The sequence below is a fragment of the Mirounga angustirostris genome, unplaced genomic scaffold (assembly GCF_029215605.1).
Source record: "Mirounga angustirostris isolate CCGP_5_RB_7025 unplaced genomic scaffold, mMirAng1.0.hap1 SCAF_9, whole genome shotgun sequence".
Classification (NCBI taxonomy): Eukaryota; Metazoa; Chordata; class Mammalia; order Carnivora; family Phocidae; genus Mirounga; species Mirounga angustirostris.
In genome coordinates this window covers 106,323,036-106,345,160 of record NW_026991717.1, presented here as the reverse complement: position 1 = coordinate 106,345,160, position 22,125 = coordinate 106,323,036, and the positions used below count along the sequence as shown (strand labels likewise).

Genomic DNA, 22,125 nt, shown 5'->3' with positions numbered 1-22,125 from the left:
AAATGTATGCCCCCTTTTATAAAAGGTCTAAATCAAACAAAAATGTTACCAAATTTTCCTTAATCAGAAAGTTTACAGATATTACAGTATAAACATAAGTCTGAGTTATCTTTCCAATCTACTATTGACAGCTTCTATTATATTTATGGCATAAAACCCCCTGCAATTCCAACCTTTTCATACCTTCTATTCATTAAAATTTAACCAACTTTGAAAAGTAGTTTTTATTTTCAATGTTTGATATTATGGTATGACTATTTATCCTTTAATGAACTGTGCTTACTGCAATATAACTGCTACATTGTGGAGAAAATATGGCAATAGGATATAGAAACAGAGTAGCGGAGAAACATTAAAGTGGGAAGAAGAAATACCTAAGAACCCTTTGAAGCACAAGTTCCAACACTGTGACAGAAGTAGGAATGCTGAGAAATTATAGGGGCAAAAATATTTAAGCAAATATTGAAAAAAACTTTGAAAAACAAAATATATAAGACTACAATGTCCAAATGATTACTAACAAAAACATGTCCAAGTTCAGTTAAAATGGGCTTGTACCAACAGACATAGTTTTTAAGCAATCATAAGAATAACTAAAGACCCACCATTGCTGCCGAAATCTAGAGATATGATTGTGTCTCCAGCAGCTGGGGCCAGCAAAGTTAAAGCATCAGGTTCCTTCTTAAGTTTATCAAAGAGACTACTTGTATCTTCTGATTCAACTTTGGTGAATAGCTGAGTCATTTTCATATCTGAAGATTCAACTGGTTTGAGGACACATTCTGTTTGTTGAAGGGAGAAAATCAAGTCGTGCTGAATAATACCACTGTCAAAAAAGAGAGATTAGTAATTCTTAAATGAGCACTGACACAATGCTGGGGGGGGGTGTCTCTGAAATAACCTTATCTCTTAAAATTCTTCTTTATGAAAAGGAACATTTTAAGATACCTTATCCTAATCTCTCATGCATACTTAGTCACATTTAGGGTTTAAAATACCAATATGAAATAAACACCTATAAAAATTCATAGTACAAGACAGTTCAAATATTTGACCAATTAAGAAAATTCAGCTATCCCTCTGGAAAGAAATGTAATAGTCAAGTACATGAGGGGCACAAACAGATCTTCACAATTTTTGGGCTGATTCACATGTAATGAAACTGGCACAGAAGAACTCTTTGGGACTGAGGTATGAGGCATGACCTAAGGATGGTCCCAGAATATAAAGATATATAAACACCCAAGGCCTTTCAAAGAAGGGTGCCATATTTTCCTTGACGGTAAGAAAATGGTATCATGGTAACACCTGCAGGATAGAGCTGAAGAGGGATGATGACAACAGATCCATCTTTGTGTTTGGCTTAAATGTTTTATTGTCCCTTTAATCAACAAATATTTAAGTGTTCACTAAGTGAAATGAACCAAGGATACAAAGTTTAAAATACCTAACCCAGGTATTTTATAACCCAGTGTGAAAGTAGATGTGCAATTAAAAAACAAAGTGGTAATTGCTAAAATAGAGAAGGTCTGCTTCACAGAGAAGCCAACAAGCTGAAACTCTGGCTCAAGTAGGGTTTTTTTTGGCAAATGGGGTAGGGGGAAAAGAAGGACATTCCAAGTGGGTGATTCTTATATAATGGGAAAGCCACAAAAGAACTCTTTGGCACTAATATTAAAACATTAAAGTATGAAAAAAACTACAGTAACAACATTAAAGGATAGTGTCAGAAGTGGCAAAAATAAAAACAAATGACCAAAGTCTTCCTAAGAGAGGTGGCCATAGTTTTAGAAAGACGATGGAATCTGTGGAAGCACGAGAGTAGAGAAAATGACAAGAAATGATGCTATGCAAGTAAGCCATGGTTACCTTGGGGTTATAAAAAGACCTTTAAAACCATTATAAGGAAAATGAAATGATCAGATATTCGTGCAAGAAAACTCAGCATGGTGGTAATCTGAAAGATGGACTAGAAGGGGGCAGTCACTTGCTGAAGTAGATCAAATGAAAGATTGCTTTATGATATCCTAATATTCACAAGCCAATCAACTAAAAGAAGAGTTCATGAATATACAAGAGCCATGCGCCACATTATACAGCCTTTTACAGTCACCTTATATAGGATTTCATCTAATCCTCACTACAACCTTCTGAGCTAAGTATTATCATCTCTCCTATATGGGTGAAATTCAAAGAAATGAGAATTTCCCAAGGTCATGGAGCTAATGAGTGAAAGAGCTATGACACAGATCTAACTATTCCAAGGCCGGTATTCTTCCTACAAAATAACACAATTACTTGAGATAGTATATGCTGATCGATACATAACTAGAACAAACTAATCCAACAGGAGATCTCTGGGTTTTTTTTCAAGGTCTTTTTTAAAAACAAGAGTGAAAAGAATGGAAACAGATAGCTACCGATAATATCTGCAGAATCACTGCAGAATAGCTGGCCTGGACACTCCACTCAAGAGTACCAAAAACCATAATTAGGTAGAAATGTGAAAATAAAATTCAGATAACATTTATAATCTTCTCTTCCTATAAAAGAACAGATTATCCAAAAAAGTAATGACTTGCTCCCCCAAAATATTTACTTTCCAAGCTTACCTCACAACATAATTTACACATACAATGCACTGTGGTTGAGAGTTCTTAGTGTTATATATGACAGTTGCTTGAGTTTCAACCCAGACATATCCACCTCTTTTGGCAAGCATCCTGTACTGTCCTGTGGTGACTTGTCCTTTAGTAAACACTAGGAGTGGAAAGGAAAGGAAAAAGAGTCACGGAGAGAAAATAACTTTGAATTTTCAATCAAATGAATAGGATGCTGAATGTTGGTCATTATTTTAGAAAAGAGAGATGTTTATTTTAATGGAATCAACTGTAACCGTTTAAACAGAGAAAAAGTCCTGGCATAGCCAAAAATATACACATTTCATTCTTCTAACCCCCAAAATAAACTCCTTTCCTGCCAATCTTCACTTTAAATCAAATGAAAGCCAGGAATGAGGGATAGCAGTGACTAAAATTCCTTTAATGACTTAGATGTTGAAAGTATCAGAAAGACTACAGAAAGAATAATCTTGATTCTACAGAGAGCATTTGAGCAAGTGGCACTGCTACATTTCCTTAAATTTCTACTGAGGTTTCCAGAGAATTAACGATGCTTCAAAATAACTGTGCTAGCATATTTGAATCTCAACTGATATCACGCTGAAATCTTTTTGGCAATCTAGGCGATCTTAATCTCTTACTGATTTGGGAGAAAGTACTAGATAAATAGTAATGATGACATTATCACGAGGACTAGGGCCCTGACTGCCGACTTGGGCTCATTCTGCAGTTCAAGGCTAATCATACTAACTCAGTGACATTCAGGTATCCCCGATCACATTGGGAAGTCATGTTTAGGTAGATTAAACAGGCAAGTGATATTTCAAAGTCTTACTTTCTTGGATCTTTTAAATAACATTCACGAGTAAAACAGAATTGTATCTCATGTCAAGGGTACTTGTTACCACTTGTACATGACATTGATCACCTTCAAATTCATTGAGTCACTGAACAATTATTTTCTGAGTGCCTTCCATGTGCCAACCACTGGTCTGAATACTTAAGTATGAATTCTGAAAATGATGCTGTAATATTCTATGACCTTTAGTCTTTGTATTTAAAATGCCAACTTAGTTTTATATATTATTAAATGATTCTACTTTAGCATTCGTTATAATAAACACAAAACATAGACTTAATGGTCACAATCCCTTATGAAGAGTTCTATTAAAACATTTAGTCTAGGAGGGGTGCCTGGGTGGCTCAGTTGGTTAAAGCATCTGCCTTTGGCTTGGATCATGATCCTAAGGTCCTGGGATCCAGCCAGCATCAGGCTCCCTGCTCAGTGGGGAGCCTGCTTCTCCCCGCACCCCTTCCCCTGCTCTCTCTCGCTGTCTTTTTCAAATAAATAAAATCTTAAAAAAAAAAAAAGACATTTAGTCTAGGAGAGGCAGCTGGGTGGCTCAGTTGGTTAAGCGTCTGACTCTTGATCTCAGCTCAGGTCTTGATCTCAGGTTTTTGAGTTCAAGCCCCAAACTTAAAAAAAAAAAAGATGTTTAGTCTAGGAAGACTGGTTAATTTTAACCAAAAAGTTAGATATATGGCTAAACAGTAAAGAGACTGCAAGAGTTAAGTAATTAGAACATCTGTAGTTCTTCCACTGTACTTACTATCATGATGAGTTTTGGTCAGATGGTCAGAGTCCAAAGCATGATAATATTCATAAATTGAGCGGCCCAAAAGTTCTTCTGGCTCATATCCCATCAATTCAGTAATTCTGTTAAGTAAAAATTATAAAAAGAGAAAAACTAAGTGATAAAGAAAAATTTTGCTTCTCCAAAGTAACTGATATGCATTAAGAGCATCCTCCTTTGCTTAGAGTAAGTTTACATCTCACCTTTGGTAACTCTACAGTTAACTAAATGCAGTACCATGCACTTCTGGTAGGTCCTCTGGGTTCATCCTGCTACTTGACCCTTTTATCCCCTTCACCCAAACTTAATACCTTTTTTTTTTTTAAAGATTTATCTACTTATTTGAGAGAGCACGCGCGCGCGCACAGTCTGACATGGGGCCAGATCCCACAACTCTGAGATCATGACCTGGGCGGAAACCAAGAGTTAGACACTCAACCCACTGCATCACCCCAGGTGCCCCCTATTTTTATCACATTTTACTGTACTTACTTTTGGTAAAAAGACAGGGGATTCATAAATAGATAGGAAGTACTGCTAAATTAAATGATAAAAGTTATAAAGGTAGCCACTGACATTTAATTTGAAATATAAGATTAAATCCATAACATTAGTTTACCATAAAACCAGATTCTTTAACAGTGCCCTTAGGCAAGGCTTCACTTTGGGGGATCAATACTACAGAATTTTAATATCACCAACCAAAGACTATCCACACTAAATGGGAACTTAAGAAATACATATTATGTTGGTTTTAGAAGATGCTCTTATACTTAGTTTTTTAAATAATATAAAATTATAGGAATTCATTTCAGATGAAAAATGATATCAAACTGAAAATGGAAGAGAAAATAATTCAGTTACCCCTTTTGGTTTCCAGGCAACTCTTTTTGGACAGGGATTAGATCTTATTACTTTCTGTAACGAGTCTGAAATGGAACCCATTTCATGTGAAAGAGAATGCTTATTAGCACCATACTAAACCGAAATGTTCTCTTTTTTCTGAGAGCAAAACATGAGTTCAACTTTTCATTTTCTCAGCCTTTAGAATTTAAACGACTTTCTAACTGAGGTGTAAGCAAAGTTACTTAATGTACTGTGTCCAAAAAAAACTACAAAAACACACAGAGGAGATATCCTTCTAAGAAATGTATAAAAGTAATACTCTTTGTGTTGTCAAACTTTAAGGCAAGATCTGCCATATAGTTTATTCCAAAATAAAAATAGGTAAATAGAAAGTGGTTTGTAAAAAAAAACAAATTAAACCAAACCACACTAAAATCCAAACTTCTTTACAAAGGGATATCCCTAAACACATCTGCACTAGGTGGCAGCATTACAAAGGAAATTATTTTATAAAAAACAGTCCTATTTCTTTAAATGATACTCTAAAAATAATTTTAATTGGTTTTATATTGGTTATTTAAGTAAGATTCCCATGGAATTAAAAAAACTTCCATTATTTAAATCTTTATATGCGTAAGTATGCTTGGTATTGTTCTGGGTGTGAAAATACAAGGTCAAAACTCAACATGTAGCTAATCTTCTGGAACAGTTACCATACTACTTATGAAATAATGTGCTAAGTGTAATGATGGGAATCTGTTGCAGGAATCAGAGGAACCACCCTTATCCATGAGAAGAAATAGTGGGGTGAGGGACAACTTCTTATAGGAGACTTAGGAGTTGAACATAGGAGAAAAGCAGGGAGAGCAAAACCATTTCAGGAAGACGGTATACCAGAAGCAAAGACAGAGATGAGAAAATGCTTGAGATAAGAAAATGCTTGACATTATATAAACAAGAAAGACTCATGTGGTTGGGGGGGGGGGGCAGGTGAGGAGAGATGAGGCTAGAGAAGTAACCAAATTAATGAGGGCCTTGTATTATCATGTTAAGAAGCTCTGATTTAATTAGATGTCTAGTCAGTACTTCTCAATCTGAGTTGAGGTATGTCTATCACTGAGGGATACAAGATGTTAAAATATAAACAACATATTTTCCTAGAAAGTCAATTTTATTTAACTTTAGAGAATTACATAGCTTATATTCTGTACCAAAAAGGGGAGTGATTCAGAAAATCTTATCACAAAGTGTTTTTAAGAGACTAGGAACCTGTGATCTAAAGCAACTATGCAGCGTATTATTCCTTCATTATAAGCGTCTTGAGGATAAGAACTGTTGTTCTTCATTTCTACTTTGCCATGAACTTGTAGATGCTCAAATAAATGTGTTGAATGACTATATGTGGAAATTATTACAGTAAATATTAAGTGTTTGTGAGATATTCTGAATGCCAGAAGTTTGATACGTTAGATTTTCTCAAAACTGAGCAAATATTTTTCTAGGTCTCAGTTCTTAGAGGTTTTAGATGTGAGAAGTTCCTAGAAAGAGCTCTAACCAGAAAACAACAATCTCCTGGTCAAACTCAAAACCTTACTTGATTCATCTCTAAGCTGGCAGTCTTTACTCCTCTGTCATGATCATTTTGCCAGTTTTCTGATATAACCAGAGAGAAATGTCATTCCCTTTCTCAATTCTGATTCTAGCTCCACCACTTTCCTTTCTCCCCAACTTACTTCTATACTTTGCTACTGAGATCAAAAAATGAAAAATTCCTCAAAAAGAGATGGGTATCTCTGTTCTATCATATATTCACATGAATAATGGCAATAAACACCATAAAATACTTGTTAGCTTTTCTATCTTCATTTTTCTGATAGCGGACACCAGTGGTAAAGCATTCACTACGTGTACTAGGCACTCAACAGACTCCTTTAATCCTGGCAACAGCCTTTCAAAAGATTACCCTTATTTAACAGATAAGGATCATAAAATTTGAAATAGTTAGGTTCAAATACCAAGGCCACACTGTAAGTATCAGAGCTGCAAGCCAGGACTGAATCCAGGATTATGTGATATTAAAGCCAGAGTTCTGTCGCATTTCCTTGTCCAGTGCGGAGGGGGATTCCTATCTACTTTATGATTAAGTGCTTACAATTGGTTTTCTCTTACAGTCTTTAAGTTGACCCTACATAAAGTAAGTGTTACAAAAGATGAAGAAACAAAAGATGCTTATAAAGAAAAACTAATATGCCCAAGATCACCTGGATATAGGCAGCAAAGTCAGGATTTAGTAGTCTGGCTACAGAATCTATGCCTTCAGCTACTATGTTACACAGCCTTACACTTAAAATGGGATAAGCAAGCAAATAATTACAGTAGTAGAAAAAATGTTATGGCAGACAAATGCACAAGGAATAGTATAATTTCTTGAAGGAATAAGGAAAGCTCCACAAAGGAGTAGATGGCTCTTGAAAGGTAAATATGTTAGGAATTGAAGAAAACTTCAGTGCAGAATGGGAAAATGTGTGTAAAGGCACTAAGATAGCAAGTCAGCATGTGGTGTTCTCTAGCTGTAGGATGTAGGGGGCCACACCAGAGGAATGGCCTCTCTTCCTGATTAATTTAGAGAAGTGGGCAGGGGCCAGGTCATAAATATCTTTGTTGGCCATGCTAAGAAGTTTGGGTTTTACTGGAGGTCTATTTTTCTTTCAGCTTTTCAAAATGCACATCTTTTGATAAAGAAAAATCTCCTGCCCTCCCCTAATATTTTTATAAACCGAATTTTTTTCTGTGTAAAGATGAAGGGAAGCAATTGAGGCATTTCCAAAAGTAGTATGACAGGATCTAATTTTTACATTAGAAAGTCCACTTTTTGGGAATGTGGATGAGAGATTAAAAGGCTTACATACATCTGTTGGCAGAGAGGCAGCTTAGGAGATTATGGCAAAAATTTGAATCAAAGGTTATAATAACGAGCTGAAGATTTCAGTGGCAGGAGAGCAAGGGTAGAAAGGAGGAAATGGACCAAGAGATATATGTAGATAGTAAATCTGTAACATTTAGAGACCAACTGAGTACAGATAATGAAAATAAAAGTTAAGGATAAATTCCAAATTTTTGCAGGAGTTGTGTGTCTACAGTGGTATACTAACCATGCTAGCATTTTAAAAGGAAAAGCAATTTTTAAAGTTGTTGTTTTGGGACAATAGCGGTGCAGCTCAGTCATAGAAATATTCAGTTTATTAATACAGAAGAATATCCAGATAAAAATATCAAAGTGGCAATTAAAAATAGTTATGAACATAAATTTGGGAAATGGCAATAGAAATCATGGGCAATATGTAGGGTGAGGAGATGATCAAACACTTTCCTCTCTAGTCCATAACCAAAAGTAATCTATTCTTCCTCAAATTATGCATTGTCTTTGAAATATGTTTATTTTTTTTAAATAAGTTAGAAAGGAAAAAGACCTCATCATTGTGATTTCTGGATAGCACCTTGGTAAAGTACTCATAGTGCATAGTAAGTATTCAATACATGTGGCTGAATTAATCTACAAAGTTAATGTAATATTACTGAGTTCTACAATGTATCACTGTATTCAACTTAGTGGAAGGAAGCATAAAGTCTTTATTAGAGTGAACAGTAAAAAAAAATGCTAGGGACTAATAAAAATTTCAAATTATATCTTATATATCATTTACCTTTCATCACAATAAGAAAATTTCATATCCAGACTGTGACGACTGAGAAAAGTCTTGCTATCTAAAGGAATTTCAATATTTGATGGATGAGGAATGGGTTCACAAATTAGCACCAAGCACGTCATGGGTGGTTTCTTATACCCACACTGAGATTGGTTACTATTGGTATCGTAGACATGAATATGGCCTGTGCAGTGAAGTACCTGTGTACAAAGAAAACAAAGCAGTTCTTTAAAAAATATAAAATTCTAGTAAAAAAATGCAGAGATAAACAGCTGAAGTGTGACATGGCAAGGAAGCTTTGATAACCGTATCTTTGAAATCAATAAATGTTTCCCCTGTAACACCATGCATGACTCAGGTACCATAAATTACTCTTTAAAAAAATTTCCTTCAGACAAATCTGGGCTGATTTTTCATTCATCTAGTCATAGTGGCTGTTTGATTTATTATTTTTGTTATTTCTTGCTTTAATGACTGTTTCAACACTGAGCAAAGAAATATAACAACAATAAATAGAAAATTAAGCTCTATCAAAATTCAACATTGGGTGGATGGCAAAGCCAAATGATGAAGTTAGCTCGGTACACCAGTGCGACAATTCACGTAATTTAAGTTCATGCCTCAAACTGACAAATTACTAGTTTTATATGGTAACTCTGCAAATGCCAATGAACAACTGTATGTTTTCCCTCACAGTTCTAATGCTATCTTAAGTATTTGCAGTGTTGAGATGTACATCACCACTTACAAATCATTTTTACTTACTTTCCATGTTGCTGACTTTATGTTCATAGTTCTCCCCCGGCTAGTTAGGGTACACTTCATTCTGAGAAAAAAGCTTCGCTGTGTATTCTGCTCTTTACCCTTTTTCACAAGGCCTAATGAATGAAAGCATGAAATAAAATTTAAAAACATAATTAAATATTTAAATTTGTCACAGTAAGAGTAGCACTTAGGTGCTATCTTCAATTAGAAGTCTCAGCATGAACAGCAACTTACACTCCAACAAGTCCAATGGATCTAACATGCTTCAGTCAGTAACTGGGATTCACAACTACAGTGATTCCCTGGTTTCAGGTAACAGTTAATCATTTCACATTCAAGCCAGTGAAGTTGGCAAAATTACAAAGAAATGTAATTGTGCTGTCAGTTTACAAGCACACCCCAAAAAAAGAACTTCAGCAAACTCCTCCAAACCTTTGCTAAATGTGTTAGCTCAATTGATAATTGAGCACTCTATTTATGGAACTTTTAAAATAGCAACTTTCTTTTCAAAGCAAATAACATTTTTATATATTTGATTTTTCTTTAAATCTTCCTGTAAAGCAGGCATGACATTATTTCTATTTTGTTTCTAGAGGAAAAAACAAAACAAAAATACTGAATGACTTTTCAAAGCAAAATTAGAGTGAAATAAATTCAGGTCTATTCACTCCCATTCCAAACCTTATAGAACTAAGAAATGGTGAAAAGGAAAAAAATGAAAAGCACAGAGGTGGGGAATAAAACACATATTCGGGGGACAGTAGATAGTTCAGGTTGCTGCAATATGAAGTACATGCAGAAGAGTACTGAGATAGATAGAAAGGCAAGATTAGGGCTGTAACAATGGAGGGCTCTGGATGGCCTAATGAGGAGTTCAGCCTTAAATATACAACATGGAGCTTCTAAAAAATTCTGAGATGGGAAGCACAATCAGGAACTTAAGGTACATTAATCTAGAAGCAATATATATGATGTATTAGAATTGAAATACAATGATGGTAATCAGGGGCTGAGCAGTAGCAGAAGTAAAAAGAAGGGTGACAAAAGACGCATGAAGAACTAGAATCTATAAAAACTTGAAAACTAATAGAAGTAGGTGGGTAGGAGAGAAATTTAAAAAGAAAAAAAAAGATCTGGAGATTTTAAGGCTAGTATATTGAAAGAAAAGTGCCAAGTAGAAAAGAAACAAGATTTTTTGTTTTGTTTTGCTTTTGCTTTTAAGATTTTATTTATTTATTTGACAGAGAGAGACAGCACAAGCAGAGGGGAGCAGCAGGCAGAGGGAAAGGGAGAAGTAGGGTCCCTGCTGAACAGGGACCCGATGTGGGGCTCAATCCCAGGACCCCGGGATCACGACCTAGGCTGAAGGCACTTAACCAACTGACCCACCCAGGCTCCCCTGAAAAGAAACAAGATATTAAGTTTAAATTTAGGCTTGCTTAGCTAGAAATGCTGGACTCTTGAGGGAGAAGAGTTCAAGAAGAAGAGTTCTAGTTCTACATACTAACAGAACTAGGCAAGGGGGCGGTTTTGGTGCTGATACAAATTATCTGGGTTTACTCAAATAAGGATTAAATTTGCCCTCCCTAGAAGCATTTGAGAATGGATTTTAAAAAGATGCCACAAGAACCATACTGGTCTCAGTGGCGGTACAGAACTGGGCTGTGGTTGTGGTGCCGGCAGAGATCTACTTGTAAATTCTCTGTGGATTTCCAGTCCTTCATAATCTAAGCTTGAATTGTACTGATCTTTGGAAACCCAAAGCCTCTAAATTGGGACATGAAGATTAATTTCAAAACCAAGGTACTAGCATTTTCCTAATTGGGGGAGAAAACATTTTAAAAGAACTAAATTTTCAGACCTCTAGAAATAGATCATATTTTTAATAGTTTAATGACCTCTAAGTCATCATTTTAGAATTTAAATGAAAAAATAATAGGACTATGTTGTATAAACACACCACTGGTTCTTACTGAAATGTGATACATTGCAGCAGCCCTTTTCTAAAAGTGAAAAGCGCATTTTTGTCTCTCAACAAAACGTCAAACATTCATTACATTAGAAATGATTTTCAGTAAGTTCATGTGCTTTAAAAAACCATTTGTCTAAAAAAATTAGAAAAAATCTGTTTAAAAACATTATCTAAACTATATTATATAGAATATATTTGATTTAGAATAATGCATTAACAGGATTACCAAATCAAAACAAAATTTCCTAATATCCATCCATTCATAGTCTAGCCCTAGGGAAGCACTGAACAGCCAGTACAAACCTCAGTCTAAACACTAGAAGTCCTATATTAAACTAATTGACAGCCTGCTTAGGTCCCTCCCTGTGTGAAGTGTATTTACTCTTCCTTTATACAAAATTCTAAAAACTATACATTTGCTTTCCAAGTTCACAGCAAATACAAAGTATGAAATGAACAAACAGAAGAGGGCTCCTACTGGCAAGGTTAAAAATGGTCACAGAATGTAGTGAGAGTTGGTGAACATGAAAGATCTCCAGAGTACGAATGAGCGTAGACTCGAGCCCATCTACCTGAGCTTAACCTACACTCTGCCATTTATGAACCAAGTAATCTTGGGTAAGTTACTTAATAACTCTGTGCCTCAGTTTCCTCAGTAAAACAGAAATAGTAACTTCACAGGATGTTACAAGGAAAAAAGAAAGCACATAATATGCAGAGAACAGTGTTCTGGCACATAGTAATCTCTCAATAGAGGTTAACTATTATCATAAATGAAATGAGATGAAAAAGAAAACCATAAAAATATTCAAAAAGTGCTATGTACTTGAGTTTAATACAGAAGCAAACAAACATACACTTAAATTGGAGAGCTACAGAGAATAATGACAAATTTTCATTGTGGTAACTTTATGAATTATCAGTATACTTTAAGATGGCACAGGTGTGAAGAGACTTTCTTTAGTAATTTTGTAATTCAAGAGGTATTTTCCAAAAATCTTAGAGACTTATTTTTAACAATTCATTCCTAAGAGTTAAGAGGTCTTAGCAGATCTTTTTTATTATTGCTAATGTGGGGGCATCCATAGTATAATACTTGGTAATTTTACTACATAGTCTCAAATAATTGTGAACATTCTGAGGTCAAATAAGCAGCTATTAGGCTCTTAAAAATCTGGTGAACTTTCTCTTTTCTTTATCTTGGTACTTTAGAAAGCTTGAACATACACTGGTACCTTAAGTGTAATCACTATCTAAAATCTTATTATTTGATTATGACTTCCTCTGGCCTTAAAGTTGTATGTTATAAATTGACTTCTTTGAAGGTCCTGATTTTTATTTACTTTTCCATTTTATTTTATGTGGTATTATATCTATATAATTATTCATGGAATTAGGTGGGCTTTAAAAAATTTTTTAGGTATTTTCATGGAATTTCTAAAAAATAGAATAACGTAGATTTCAAAAAGAACAGAGCAAAATTTTATTAAACATGAAATGATGTTTTGAGCCTTAGGTTAATACAACAGCAAAACTTAAATATTAGTACCAGTATCTTATTATGTAAAACCTGTCATATTAAATCAAACAATAGACTTTTCTTCTTACCATTTCTGTGTGTAAGCATTTCTCTCATTTCCTCATGGTCACATGGATGAGTAAAATCAAACACACTGTGTCCAGTTAGTTCAAACTGTAAACACATTAAAAAAATTAGATCTATATCATAAAATCATAAAAACATACAGAAGGGCTCTTAATATGTGGGTATTTTACCTGAGTCAATCCCATGTATTTATTCACATTATCAGAAATATAAATCATGTCACCATCATCTGTGAGAACCATAACAAAACCATCTAGGGCTTTCAAATAAAAGCAATTCATCTGTGCCTTCATTTCATCTTCAATATCCAAATCACCTAAAAAAGGCACAAGAAAAGAAGAATAATTAACTTAAAAGTTATACTTAAATGATAATATTTAGATATTTTTATAAATATCTGATACTTTATTTGAAAATTACAATTAGATTTGCCAGCTGTTTTAATGATTATTTAAAGTAGCACAGCAAGCAAACCACTGAAAAGAGAAAGAAAGGTCATGTTATTAAAAGGAAGACAAGTAGGAAGTTGGGGCAAGAGAAGAGGGGGGAAAGGCCAATATCTTAAAAATTCCTTATTGAAGTTTTAAAAGCAAGTAATAAAAATCACATTAAAGAAGGACTGAGTACGACCATCTTCTAATTACTTCTAATTTCTAATTTTTAGGCTATTACACTTTTGTAAAACAACTCACCAGCATCCAGAAGTTTCCTTACACGCAAATAGCTGATGGTAAGCCTCATAACAGAAGCCTTATCAAGATGCGAGCTCACATTATGGGGAAGTGGCAACTGATGAGCAAGCTCATAAAAAACTTCGGACTCTTTACTTCTCCGAGATCTAGCTGCATCTCTAGACTTTTCTTTTCTACGTTCAGAACTTATCCTATTTAACAAAAGAGGAGGAGGAAGAGAGAAAAAGAGAAAATTTATATGTTAGTTTGCCTTTGCTTGGATAACACTATATATTTTTCTGCTTTTCATGGAATAATTTAAAGATGCCATGTAAATCAAATTATACAGAGATTTGTCTATTACATGAATGTATAAGTAAGAATGTAAAATACAGCTACAAAAATTTTTGGATTACTGAAGACATAAGGAACTCACAAGAAGTCCAAGATGAAGCTTTAAACCTTTCTGAAACAGGTATTTCCTCCCTGGAATATCAAATTGGAGAGGATGTTTTTGTTTTAACCAAAATCTTAAAAGTAGCCCGCGTATCTAAGGCTATACCCTCACAGCCATTCAGAAGTAGTCTCAACATAAAAAAAAAAAAAAAAAAAAATCACCATTAAGTCTAGAGAAACTAAAGCTGTACATATTAACTTGAAAACAGGAAGTTGTTAAGCAGGCAGACTACAGACTGCAGCTAAAACTGATTTTTGACTCAAGTTTCTTTTGACTCCAATATTTTCCCATCCTCTACCCTACCACATGAGCAATACTGACTGTAAGTTATAGATACTTATATTAGCCGCTATAATAAGTTACCATTTTCAGGTTGCTTCTTCCCTTAGCACCCCTTAATCTATTACTGGCACAACAGGTACCAAATAAAGGCAGGAGTAATAGAAGAAGAAAAGATGTGGCACAACAGTAAGAATTGAAAGAAACAGGTTAATAAAGATTAATAAAGGTGTCAAAACAATGACATATCTTTAGGGAACTCTCCCAAGAATAAAGTCAGTCAGAAAGATTTTCCTAAGTCACACCAAGCAGAGACATTTTCCTCTGCTTAACTGTAGCAACATCTATTCCTCCTAACCCAGCTGGAGGTAAACAAGGCTAAACCTGGTTCTGTCCTTATCTTCCTCTTTAATAGCTATTTTTTATTAAAACCTACTATGTGTCAAATGCTACCCTGTACCAGGTAACTAGTTTTCTCATAAATTGCAAATAGGTTAAATATTATCCCTTTTTACAGAGGAGGTTATATAGTGTTAAAAACAGCCATTATGTAGCGGACGGGATTTGAACACAGTTGTTTTTTTTACTCCTAAGTCTTTGCTCTTCCACAGTTGTTTTAAGAATGCTGTTTCTACCTCAAATACTCGGCTGCTGTCCTATGACCCTCAACCTAATTCTGTTAAGTCAATTATTTATTAAATGTTGAAAAAACGCATTACCATTTATTGAGCACTTAGCAAGCAGTATGGTAAGGACTTTGCCAGCATTATTTCACTTAATCCTCCTTATATCCTATGAATAAAGCATAATTATATCTACCTCACATCTCTCCTCCCTTCAAATCACCTGCAAAACTGCAAGGTTCAATCATAAAAGCAATATTCTCAAAAACAACAAGTAAAGAAAACCAGGCAGGGTTCTCAGCACATGCTCCTACTATGTTGTATAACAAGTGAATAACAGTTGTATTATATACTAATGATAATGTAGTTTTAGCACTTAAGTTTGCGTGCTTTATCTGACTTTTATAACTTAATAAGGAATGTGAATATTTTGTTTTACTAACTGAACTTTGATACAAATTATTCAATTTAAGCACCTAGATCAATTTAACTTTAGTATCTTGAGATTTAAGGTGAACTATTAAAATTACTACTTATAACTAGTGATCTATGTAAATCAGGATTTTCTTAATTTTGTATAATTTTTAAAAACCCATGAAAATAAATTAGACTGAGACTATCATGAAAATGCAACAATGTCAACAGTCCGCAACTTCATTTTTTATCTGCTTAGAACTGCCTCATTGTTCTCATTAACTTTAAGTGAATGTTTTAAATTTGAACTTAGAAACAGATGTACAATAATAAAAGTTTTCAAAATCTATTTTATACATATACCAGAGTTCCCAAGTATGGGGGTAGAGATCCAGTCTGTCCCTCCCCCACCATTGGCTCTAGCACGTAACTTTCCTCACTTCTTTCCCCTCTGAATTGGCAGGTGAGAGGAAGGGATGGTAGTGGGAATCAGATTCCTATCTAGTTCAAGTAAAACCACCAAAAAAAGTGTGATGACCAATGATCTCATGATAAACCTGAATATAAGTTTAAATGTCACAATTAGTCCAGGTGATCAGAATTTGATTAATCAGGAACTTTCATCAGACTTACTCACCTTCTTCTCTTAATTACTCAACCAAATTTAAGCAACCAACAAATGACTACCCAAATGAAACACTTGGTAAAAAATTTAAATCCTTTTATTACCTGCTTTATGCTTTTAAAGGGTATCTGATTTAGCTAACCATGGTGATTATCTCCATACCTTTAGAAATACTTGTATTGTCCACCACTTTGAAGATAATAATTGTCAAAGATGTGGCAACTAAATTTATAAGACAAATCCATAAGAAATGTGAGCTTGGATAAAATATTTAAAGCATAATATACTCAAGCAGGGAAGACTAGGAGAAGAATTTGAGGATGAGCCAGAATTCTGGAAGAGAAATAAGCCTCAATAAAATAGGTAATATAGTACTTCCAAGAGTTGACAAACCTAAATTAGATTAGAAAATCAGTGTGTCTTCTATTATATAATCTATCTAGACATAAAGCAATCAGGTGACCTATAAAAAAGATTTAATATAGAAATTTATCTGATGTTCTTCACATATGACTATGGGATCTCTTAAAACATTGCTTAGCTAAAAGCTGTAACTTCCAAAGTTCTTATGAGTTTCAGCATCTGAACTGCCTAGCTTCTTGTCTACTCAGAGGAAGGCTCTTTTTATCAGTCATACCCCACAGAATTACAGTATTGAACAAGAAATTTCTGGTAGACCACGTCATGTAGGTCCCAGAGAGATGATCCTGTACTATTTATTTACTTACTACTTAGATTGCACAATACAGTACTGTAAATGTTATTTTCTCTTTAGATTTTCTTAATACCATTTTCTTTTCTCTTTATTGTAAGAATAGAGTATATAAAACATATACAAAATATGTGTTATTAGTTACCGGTAAGGCTTCCAGTCAAAAGTAGGCTATTAGTAGTTAAGTTTTTTGGGGAAGGCTATTTGTAGTTATATTTTGGGAGAGATAAAACTTATACATGGATTTTTGACTGTGCAAGGAGTTAGCGCCCCTAACTACCCACACTGTTCAACGGTCAACTGTATTTATCTTCCTCTAAAATCCTTAAAGCTTCTTGGAGGCGGGAAACTACCTCATTCATCTCTGTATTCTTTTTTTTTTTTTTTTAATTTTTAAAGAGTATTTTATTTATTCATTTGAGAGAAAGAGTTAGCGAGCACTAGTGGGGGAGAAGGGCAGAGGGAGAGAGAGAAGCAGGCTCGAAGCCAGGTCCCCACAATCATGACCTGAGCTGAAGGCAGACGCTTAACTGACTGAGCCACCCAGGCGCCCTTCATCTCTGTATTCTTAGTAGAGATGTGCATAAGTTCTACTTGGCTTTAGTATCTGGCCCTAATCTTCTATTTGACCTTGACTTAAGCCCATGGAAGGCTGACTGCCCCTTCAACATTTTTTTAGGATCCCTGAATTTGTGCTTCATCAGTGCTCCTGTGACACTACAGACTGTGATAATTGAACAGCATAATAATATCAGTACTATAAACAATGCATACTGTTTAGATTTACTGTGATTACCTGGATATGCACTTTCAAATGTAAGTAAGCATTTAGTAAGCAATTAGTAAGCATACTAGATGTAAGTTAGAAAAAAGCTACTGATTAAAAAAAAAAAAAAAATCACCAAGCACTACAACAGTGAATGGCACCAATACTATCACCGAGGAGAGCAGATGATTTTGCCAGAGAAGAGATTTGGAGGCACAGGGAGAAAGCAGAGAAACTAGAATACCAATTTATTGAAAAGAGGTGAAAGGTTTAAGATTATTTTCCCTTATCACTCTGATCTATACTCTAATGTCTTTTACTGTTTTGTCCTAAGCTAATGTGGACAGGAAAATGCATGAGTTGTAGTTAATGCTGTTAACCAATTAAATCAATACCTTTATAATTACGTCTTCCTAGCCCAGCTGGAAACAGAAGACTTGACTGTTTTCTACAGTCTTTTTCAAGAAAGTGTTGTAATTTTCATCCTAAAACATGGAAGTTTTCATTAGGTTGATTTCTAATCCTATTGGCTTTTTTTCCGGGGTGGGGTGGGGGAGTTACCCTCAGACAAATATATTTATTATTTAGAGTATTCTTATGGTTAATAGTATTTGTTGTTATATTTTCCACCTGGTAATTGCTGCAAAACTGGAACAGTTCAAACAGATAATGTTTAATAAAAAAATGTGTCCCTACTTAATGGAAAAAAACAGCAAAAATTTGACATTTCAAATAAATATAAATTACATTTTCAGGATAGCTAGCTATACTTTGTAATTATTTTCTCCAGGAAAATGTCTTCTAAGTTCTAATCAATAAACTTAAAAATGAACCTTTAGGATATTCATGTTAGAGAATGTCATTCATTTATTCAACAAGTATTTCTTAGTCATCTCCAATGAGCCACTGTTCTCAGCATAGGGCAATAAACAAAACAGACCATGTTACTATTCCCATGGAACTTATATTCTAGGACAAATATATCTTTATGTTTCTTGTCTTTATTCGATAGTAGTTACTAGGGTCAACCCCTAACTCACAAAACATTAGCCCTAGGAATAATCGCTCCATAAAATCAAATAACAAAACTTTAAGAGACAAGGCAAAATCTACGAAAATTAATCTGTGCTTATAGAAGATGTTACAACATAGCATTATGTGAAAAGAGGTTATACAACAAAATTTGAGTATGAATCCATTTTTGTATGTAATACATGTGTACCTATGTAAATCTGTATATAGGTACACATATACATATGGATATGTAACTTATAAGTGCATAAACAATATACAGTTAGCAAAGTTTACAAATATTAATAGCAGTTTCAAGATAGCAGGATCACAGAATATTTTATATTTTAAGAAAAATCCATCAGTGAACTGACACTATTAATGCACCTGCATTTGTCAGAAAAATCCAAAAGTAGTAGTCATCTTACTTTTTAACTTGTTTTACAGAAAGATTAACTAGAAATGAGTTAAATGTTTTCTTCATTTTCGGAATGAAGTAGAAACAATATTTCTTTCCAGAAAGCGGAAAGTAGAGACTGAGTAAGCAGTATAATTCAGTATTTTAAGTTTCTCATTCTAATTATTGGCTTTTGAAAATTTAGCATTTCATAATTAATTTGAAATTCCAAAATCAAGTGAAGTGGTTTCTAAAGAAAAATATTCAGAATATATGTACTTATTTTATTTTTGAAAGCAACTTAAATTTCTTGGTTTAGGTGTTTATTATCTTACTAGCTTGTCAACATCTTGTAAATATCCACAATTGGAATAATAGAGAAAAGATGGATTATTCCCCTTCCAATAACCTCATGAAAATGTTTAAATACTCAGTTTTTTAGTGCTGCAGTAAAATAAGTAAGGAAGAAAGAATCACGGTTTTAAATTCAGGGTACATTCTGAAAATAAAATCTATATCACATCTGAGGTAGCATTAATGTGAAAATGTTCTATTTATACATTAAATAAATTTATTAATTAGCTAACAGATTTACATTTGTTGACAATATTGTGTATTAAAATTCTGTCTGTAAAAAGAATATGCTTTTGTTTTTCGATTACTCCTAACTAGTGATTTAAATAAACTCTCTCCTGGTTCAGAATTGGTATTGAGCCTGTCAAAAAAAATCTTTTATCTCCTAATATATATAAAGTAGTGGATAAATAATACCAAAAATGTGTATGTGAGGCTGTTACTCTAAGATGGAATAATTTTAGCTTGTATCACAGTCACCTGGAGCGATTCTGCAAACACAGATTACTGGGCCTCACCCAGAGTTTCTGATTTAGGAGGGCTGGATGGGGCCTGAAAAACTCCATGTCTAACAAGTTAGCAGGTAAGTACCAATGATGCCAGTCCGGAGAACACTTTGAGCCCCTCTACTCTATGAAAATACTTTATGTGTCTTTCAAAAATACCCAGAGGTGTAAAAGATTGTTCAACACCTAAAACTGGTTAAATCCTTTCTCTCAAAAAATCTGCCCAAATGCTTTACATACCATATCCAACCTCTTAGACATTACCAATGCCACATACTTAGGAACTCAAAAACTACAAAATACACTAAGGACTTTGACTAGATTAGTCATGGGTTGACCTGTGGTATACAACACAATCACCAGTGAAACTTTTTTCCTAGATATCTGTGCCTAAATCCCAGCCCTGGAAACTCAAATTGTAGACTTGGCATGTCTCTTTAAAAAACAATCTCCCCCCTCCACCCAAAAAATAAATAAAATAAAATAAAATAAAATAATAAAAAACAATCTCCCAGATGATTCTGATTAGCACTCTAAGCTATTCAAGGTTTGTGCTTCACCTATGGGTGCTTGTAAACTTTACAGATTCCTACACTTGACCTTAGCCAAAAGTCCGAGAAATGCTAAGTTTACAAATTCCTGAGTCTCATCCCAAAATTACCAAATCAGAATCTCTGGGCGTGGGTACCTGGAAATCCTTATATTAACTAAACACCCAGGTGATTCTTAAGCCACAAAAGTTTGAGATCTCTTATAACAGAGATTATACAGGTTAGCCAGCAAATTCTGAAAAATAAGAAAAATTTATTTTTAGCTGCAACTACATACACATACTATGACAACTATGTTTGTCAGGCAGAATACCGCACTGAGTGGGTTGGGTGATACTGTATAGAACAACTGCTGGGAATAAGAAGCTAGAAGTACAACTCAATGACAAGCAAGTAATAAAGTCTGTGCTTAATAAAACAGAAAAGCATAATTAGGATTCAAACATGACCAAATGAAAAATGTAGTAACTGTAGAATGATTTTTTCAAGTCTTGGAAACAATTTTTAAAAATCACCTTTAAATCTCTTTATGAATGCTAGAAACATAAAAGGGGTTGAGAATAACTGTCCACGAATAACAGCTGTGTTAGTGGCTTTACCCATATCACCTATTCTATCACTCTTCTCCCTTTGCCCTCTCAGCTTGCAAATGCTTTTGTTTTCCTTATTATATGCTTTTCAATAGTAATAGAACTGAAACTGGAACTTAAAGGTCAGTGACACTACATGAGTGTGTGGATGTGTGTATTCAGAAGGACATGTCCTTAGTTATTTGCTTAAATACAACAGAAGATATGTAAGTTATAGTAAGTAGCTATACAACAGAAAAAATTCACATGTATTAGAATAAAGGTATACACACAGAAATCACATGCTGAAGATTTTTCCTATTTAGTTCTAAACCCTGACCATAATGAAGATTCTGGAAACAATGACAAATGAGAAGCTCTCCTAAGCAAATGTCTTGGTACTTCACCTACACTAATCCATCCTATCCAGTGTTAGCCAATAAATTCTCCCAACTAACCCTCTGATTCCTATTTCCTTGTATATAAAAAGGGAATGAGTAACACTATTAATTAGTAGCAAGAGAATGAAGCCCCCATATTTAATACAGCCTATGCCTTTCCCCAAATCAGATGCTCAATAATAATATTTAAATCAAAAGATTAAAGAAATTTGGGGATGTTTTTATTTAGGAATAGAAATAACTACCTTCATGTATTTGAAAAGGATGTCGTATGGAAGGCAAATTAGGTGATTTATTCAACTGCAGAGAGTAATACATGAGAGTTAAAAGATGGCAAGGGTTTTGCTCAGTAGAGTTAAAGCAGTGTTGAAGGTAAACTTAAAGAATTTTTAAACTGTGTTCTCATTCTGATGGCAATGTAAGAAAAAAAAAAGCATATTCTGGATCATCTAAATGATCTCCACATAGGTCTATATTCTTGCTACAAGCCTTCTGTGTTTGAGGTTACATTTGTTTATGATCAAATTAGTACCAAATTATCACTAAAAGGAACAGTTACATTTTTTTAATGTGCACAATCAAAATGACGTTAGTGGGCATATCTCAAAGGTTCACAGGGATTACTTTGCTCCAAAAGA

The 22,125-nt window shown here is 34.2% G+C and overlaps 1 protein-coding gene and 1 long non-coding RNA gene across 3 annotated transcripts in view; one reads left to right on the top strand and one right to left on the bottom strand.

Moving 5' to 3' along the window:
• LOC129046544 (uncharacterized) overlaps window positions 1–17,862 on the top strand; it is a 30,658-nt gene extending 12,796 nt beyond the window's left edge. Inside the window, exons 2-3 of the long non-coding RNA XR_010405211.1 lie at window positions 11,974–12,163; window positions 13,816–17,862. This is a non-coding gene — a long non-coding RNA (uncharacterized LOC129046544). The remainder of the gene's footprint in view (window positions 1–11,973; window positions 12,164–13,815) is intronic.
• The window catches only part of HIF1A (hypoxia inducible factor 1 subunit alpha), a 39,512-nt gene that overhangs the window by 7,557 nt on the left and 9,830 nt on the right, over window positions 1–22,125 (bottom strand). The window contains exons 2-9 of one of the 2 annotated variants that reach the window (XM_045900998.3): window positions 13,844–14,034; window positions 13,322–13,467; window positions 13,154–13,238; window positions 9,574–9,686; window positions 8,806–9,008; window positions 4,232–4,338; window positions 2,613–2,760; window positions 606–826 (exon numbers count right to left, since the gene is read on the bottom strand). In XM_045900998.3, the coding sequence (XP_045756954.1) occupies window positions 606–826; window positions 2,613–2,760; window positions 4,232–4,338; window positions 8,806–9,008; window positions 9,574–9,686; window positions 13,154–13,238; window positions 13,322–13,467; window positions 13,844–14,034 (1,214 nt within the window). The remainder of the gene's footprint in view (window positions 1–605; window positions 827–2,612; window positions 2,761–4,231; window positions 4,339–8,805; window positions 9,009–9,573; window positions 9,687–13,153; window positions 13,239–13,321; window positions 13,468–13,843; window positions 14,035–22,125) is intronic. The other variant, XM_054513744.2, reaches the window with a different exon arrangement.